Source organism: Myodes glareolus, chromosome 12 (genome assembly GCF_982192425.1).
Source record: "Myodes glareolus chromosome 12, mMyoGla1.1, whole genome shotgun sequence".
Taxonomy (NCBI): domain Eukaryota; kingdom Metazoa; phylum Chordata; class Mammalia; order Rodentia; family Cricetidae; genus Myodes; species Myodes glareolus.
In genome coordinates, this window is record NC_142037.1 from 2133317 (window position 1) to 2139938 (window position 6622).

A 6622-nucleotide genomic window follows, 5' to 3' on the forward strand; every position below is an offset into this window, starting at 1 on the left:
TCAACCTACCTCAGGATCCAGCAATACCACTCTTGGGAATATACCTAAAAGATGCTCAATCATACTACAAAAGCATTTGTTCAACTATGTTCATAGCAGCATTATTTATAATAGAATCTGGAAACAACCTAGATGTCTCTCAACCGAAGAATGGATAAAGAAAGTATGACACATTTATACATTAGAGTACTACTCAGCAGTTAAAAAACAATGACATCTTGAATTTTGCATGCAAATGGATGGAAATAGAAAACATTATCCCGAGTGAGGTAACCCAGACCCAAAAAAAGAAAAAAGAACATGGTATGTACTCACTCATAAGTCGATACTAGCCACAAACAAAGGATATTGAGCCTATAGTTCATGATCCTAGAGTAGCTAAGTAATAAGGTGAACCCAAAGAAAAACATATATAAACCCACCTGGAAATTGGAGAAGACAAGGTCGTCAGACAAAATTTGGGAGCATGAAGGTAGGAGATAGAAAGAAGGGGACAAGGGGAGGGTTGAGGAGAACTTGAGGGAATGGGATAGTTGAAATGGAGGAAGGACAGATATGAGAGCAAGGAAAGAGATATCCTGATTGAGGAAGCCATTATGGGGTTAGCAAGAAACCTGGCTCTAGAAAAACTCCCAGGAATCCACAAGGATGACCCCAGCTAAGATCTAAGCAATAGAGGACATGGTACCAGAACTGGCCTTGCCCTGTAGTCAGACAAATGATTATCTTAAGTATCACCATAGAACTTTCGTCCAACCACAGATGGAAACAGAAGTAAAGACTCACATCTAAGCACTGGACTGAGCTCCCAAGATCGAGTTGAAGAGTGGAAGGAGTGAGAGTATGAGCAAGGAAGTCAAGACCATGAGGGGTTCACCCACTGAGACAGTTTGCCTGAGCTAATCATAGCTCACCAACTCCAACAGAACTGGAAGTGAATGAGCATGGGAACAAACTAGTCCCTCTGAATGTGGTTGAAAGTTGGGGCATACTAAGGGGCCAATGATAGTGAACACTGGGATTTTTCTCTATTGCATGTACTGGCTTCTTGGGATCCTATTCTCTTTGGATGTATACTTTGCCCAACCTAGATGGGCTTTGTACTTTCCACAGTGCGAGGTGCATTGCCCTCTCTTAGGATTGGAGGGGGTGGGGTGGGAGGGTGTGTGGAGGGAGTGGAAGGGGACTGGGAGGAGGGGAGTAAGTGGGAATTTGGATTGGTATTTTTAAGTAATAAAATAAAAAATGAAAAAATAATGCAGAAGCAGGAAAAAAAAGAAATCCTAACTAAGATACTAATGAAGGTCATGTCTTTGAGAAACACATTTTAATTTTTTTAAAAAATCAATGCAATTTTCATTTCTCCACTTTTATTCTTCTTCATCAATTTAAACACCAAACTCAATATATAGCTGAATCAAACAGAAAACAAAAGAAGAACCAGGACAAGAGACTCTAATTTATTCAAGAGATTTGCTATTATCTAAAATAACAAATAGTTGAGGCCAAAACTATGGACTGTAGATTTTGTTTTGATTCACTTTTTCCCTGAAAAATATATTTTACATGTAACAGTAAATGCAACATGATTGGCAAATATCTCAAAAGTTCTAAAATATTGCATTTTATACTTTTATAATTTTGTTTCATTGTTCTGCATATATATGGTGTATGGGTGTATGTCCATGCACACATGTAGAGGTCAGAGTGCACCAATTTTCTGGAGTTGGTTCTCTCCTTCCACCTTTGGGTGAGTTCCATGAACAAAATTCACATTGTCAAGGTTACATGGAAAGCCTCTACCACTGTGAACAGCTTTCTGGCCCTATTAATGTTTTATGGAAAAAGAAAACAATGAATCAAAGTTGTGACATACTTCTCAAAATTCATAAATCTAAGACTTTTAAAACTTCACCCAGACAGTCTAGTTCTCAGACAAGGCACTTACAATCTCAGAGGGCTGAGCAAACTTCATATCCACTACCCTTCTCATATCTGTGTTCTTATATGAACTAAATAAGAAGATGCAGCGCCATCTCCTACTAATTAGCACTTCACGTGGAATCACTAAATACTACCAGTTCATTTAATTATATACAATATGCTTCCAAAAAGTTAGGTGTTCAAGTTCTATTTTTCATTAAACTTTCTGACCCATAGATGCCAAGGCTATTACATCAGCAGTCACAGAATTAACTTTTCCAAGCTAGTAACTTGGCAAGCTGATGTCATTGTTAGGATGTTTCCTTGGCAATAAAGCCTGGGTATTCAGGTAGCACAACAGCAATGCAGCAGCTGCCAACCACAGCTGTTTGCTTCCTTTATGATTCTCCTTCAGGACCTAAGAGTTGAAGATTCCATCTGGAACTAATGATAAAACTTATACCTAAAGTGTGCAATAAAGCAGACAAGGTGATTGGCCCACACTGTGTTCTGACTGAACTGGTGACATGTGGTTTTTAAATTGTCCTGATAAGGTGCTACAACTGTGAAGCTGAATGCTCATAGCTCAATTCCTACTCGTCATTAGTTCTGAAAAACCACAGGACATAGGGCTCTTACACGACATCGTCCATCACCTGGACACCGTCCTAGGAACTCTTACTGCAGAATTATTTGCATAGCAGAAAAAGGACAATAGATAGATACAAAAGTATGGTTTTGGCAGAAATAGTACCTTTCTGCCATGACTTATGACCAGCAGAGTCTCCAAGGAACTTAGAAGATTCAAGGATTTCTGACTATCCAACTTCAAATAAGTTCTTCCTTCTTCTGGAAGGACATTGTACTCAAACTACAGGACAGAAGAAGGGACTGAGAGCATCAGAAAGCACTCAGGTGAGTTTTACAGATATTTTAATTTTTATTTTAATTATATTTTTCCCTTACTCATAATCTCCTATGCTTTCCTGAAATGTATATTTTTGTGTATATATTTTTATATTTATTAGTTTGTCTTTGTGTGTTTTGTGTGCGTGTGTATTCATATATATATATGGATGGATGTATATATATATATATATATATATATTTTTTTATATTAGCATGTGAGTACCTCTGGTGAACTTGGAGATCAGAGGAGGTATCACATTTCCTGGAACTGGAGTTAGAGGCACTGGGCTCGGCTCCCAGTTCCGCTCACAAGAATGACAAGCGCTCTTAACTGCTGATCCATCTCTGCAGCCCATACTTTGACACCAGTTGTTTGGTGTCATTGGACACTATGCAGTTTCCCCTGTGAGTTCACAGAGACAGAAGGAAGATGCTGACGGGGGAAAGGGTTAGTTAAAGTGTGTGTCCCATCTTAGGAGGAGGAAGCAGAACTCTGCTTCAGAACACGTTTCACATGATTAATTTAAAATCAACCCTGGCCCTTCACGTTTCAATTCTAAAACAAGGAAAATAGCTGTAAGTGGTTAACAAAATAACTGAAATAGTGTTCTGTAATAAAAACTGTGAAATACATGATCTAAGAAAAAATAACAAACTGTAAATTTGATCCATATTTATGTAAAGATGATCCTGTAAATACTAACAAAACACTGGTCTGCCTGAGTTTTCCTGAGTATTAATAGAAAGAATTCTGTCCAAAAAGTATCTTCCTTGCCACAGCTCTGTTTTGTCAGTGCCTCAGTTTGGCAGTATTACTAATTTTATTTTCACATGGACAGAAGAAGTGGCCATTGTTTGCATAAGGCTGGCTGATGAGTGACAGGGAATAATTGAAATTGCTGAGAGCAGAGGGGAAGTTTCCCGTAAGCAGTATGGGGGAGACTCGTGTGTCCAGCAGAGTCTGATCCTGAGGAAAGTTACAGGCAGACAGCACAGGATGGGGGGACCTGGGAGACAAAGAGAGACAGGCTCCCAGGGTGACCCACCTCTGGAAAGCTGGGTGCAAAGAGGGCATGAGGGGGCAAGCCTGAGAAACAGGACTCTGAAGATCACACCCCAAGCTTACTCAGGACACCTAAGAGAAGAAAGAGGTATAAAGACACCTCTGCTAAACTTCTCCACCACAGAAATTCAGAGTGATAGAAAAGTGGACGGAGCCTGGGGAGGAGACCTGAACCCTAGACCTCGCTGTGGCTCCAATTCTGTGTAATCCTGAGCCTAGTTCTTTACCTCTCTGGGCCTCATTTTTGACATTTGCAACATTTTTAAAAAATACAGACTCTCAGCTACCTTCAAGAACTAAAATCCTGTGACTCTAATATGGAACATACAATTGTTATAAAAATAGTAGTGGGGTGGTTTCAGCAACTAAGAGCACTGGCTGCTCTTACACAAAACCCAAGTTCTCTTGCTAGTACCCACATGGAAGCTCAAAACCACCAGTAACTCCAGTAGCATAAGAATCCGAAGCCCACTGTGTCTTCCATGGGTACCAGGCTTGCAACGGGATACACATAGATATGTGCTGGCAAAACACCATGCACTTATAATAGATAGATAGAGGGTAGAGAGAGAGAGAGAGAGATGATAGATAGATAGACAGACAGACAGACAGACAGACAGAGATTAGATAGAGAGAACATAGAGAGATGATAGATAGATAGACATGATATTATAGATAAAGAAACTAGATAAATAGATGAAATAGATATAAAGGTATAAATAGAAAGATATAAAAGATAGATACATACATACACACATAAAACCTTTTAAAATTGCTGTGATACATGGATCAGAGGAAAGCTAATATAAACTATAAATAAAACAGCTTCTTGGAATTTACTTGTAGAACAGTAAATCAAGCAGCAAAATGAGAATCTGAGGAGCTGGAGATGTTGCTAAGCCTGGACCTCCAGGTTAAGGGCAGGTTCTAGGGTTTTGTGCACCCTTCTCTAAAGAAATGGTCAACAACCATCACATCCCCGTTAACAATTGTCCAGCGGCATGGTGAACTGTTGCAGCCTTCTGAAACTGACATCATGGAAATTAAGCTCTCCTCAGCCAGGAAAAGCCACCAGGAGAGAAGTGATCTGGGCTAGTGAAAAGTACAATCAGTAGAACAACAATGGAAACCATATTCAAAGGCCAAGTTATGGGCCTCACACTAGGCACCTATGTAGAGTATGGAGAACCTCAACATGTAATCTGAGCTGGTGTGGTGGCTCAGACCAGCAAAGTTAGCACTAGGGAACTGGAGGCAGAAGGACCAGGAGGTCAAGGACATCCTCAACCGCATAGCAAGCTTGGGCTATTTGAGACTCTGTCTCCAACACTGGAAATCTAAACACTGATACATTGCTACAATAATAGAGAAACACCCTGTTTGGGCTCTTTACCAATTCTTCATGGTGGTTTTTAATTTCCTAGTTAATCGAGGTTTATATTTGCATTATTCCCACAGTGTGGGTTTAGAGATCAAAGATGGTTTGTTTTTAAGAAACACAAGACAGGAGGTAAGGCTCCGGGGTAAAGCAAGCACATAATATGTATGACCTGCCATCAAATCCCGAGCACCGTGGAGAGAAGGAGGGAGGAATGGAGGGGGGACCAGGAGGGAGAAATGTAGAGAACAGAAAATAAACACAAGATATTTGACCCACAAATTCTAGATGTAGATAACGTTACACATGACAAGTAATTAAGTGACCAAATGGTTGATGCAAATGTTAAGTGTTACACTTGTTTCATGATTTTCTTTTCTTTAATTTTTTACAGTGCATTAAAAAGGATGGAAAAGGATTTCTTTGCCAACCAAACTTCAGTGATGTCTTTTCGGCTTAGAGGCTTATCTGTAAATCCAAAGGTACAGATGGTTGTGTTTTTCATGTTCCTCACGTTCTATGTCCTGACACTGGTTGGTAACATCCTCATTGTCATAACCATCATATACGACCGCCGGCTCCATACACCCATGTATTTCTTCCTCAGCAATCTGTCTTTCATTGATGTCTGCCATTCCACTGTCACTGTACCAAAGATGCTGAGAGACACCTTCTCAGAAGAAAAGCTCATCCCTTTTGATGCCTGTGTGGTCCAGATATTCTTTCTGCACCTCTTTGCCTGCACAGAGATCTTCCTGCTTACTGTCATGGCCTATGATCGGTATGTGGCCATTTGTAAACCCTTGCAGTATATGACCATAATGAACTGGAAGGTGTGTATGATTCTGGGAGGAGCTATGTGGACAGCAGGAACCATACACTCCATATCTTTCACCTCCCTCACCATCAATCTGCCCTACTGTGGTCCTGATGAGATTGACAACTTCTTCTGTGATGTACCTCATGTGATTGAACTAGCTTGCACTGATACCCACATCATTGAGATTCTCATTGTCTCCAACAGTGGTATGATCTCTATGGTATGCTTTGTGATTATTGTAGTGTCCTACGCAGTCATCCTAGTGAGTCTAAGACAACAGATCTCTGAGGGCAAGAGGAGAGCACTGTCTACCTGTGCAGCCCACCTCACCGTGGTCACACTGTTCCTGGGACACTGTATCTTCATCTACTCACGACCATCCATCAGCCTCCCAGAAGACAAGATTGTTTCTGCATTTTTTACTGTTATCACCCCTCTGCTGAACCCTGTAATCTACACCCTTAGAAATGAGGACATAAAGAATGCCTTGAACAAGTTAATCAGGAAGAAAGAAATAAAAGAAAAGTGA

At 40.3% G+C, this 6622-nt stretch overlaps 1 protein-coding gene across 1 annotated transcript; it reads left to right on the forward strand.

The window, feature by feature from the left end:
• The first annotated feature begins 5680 nt into the window (after positions 1-5680).
• On the forward strand, positions 5681-6622 carry LOC148120070 (olfactory receptor 4E1-like). The gene has a single exon (XM_087912338.1). It carries the CDS (start codon positions 5681-5683, stop codon positions 6620-6622), a length of 942 nt encoding a protein of 313 aa, XP_087768464.1.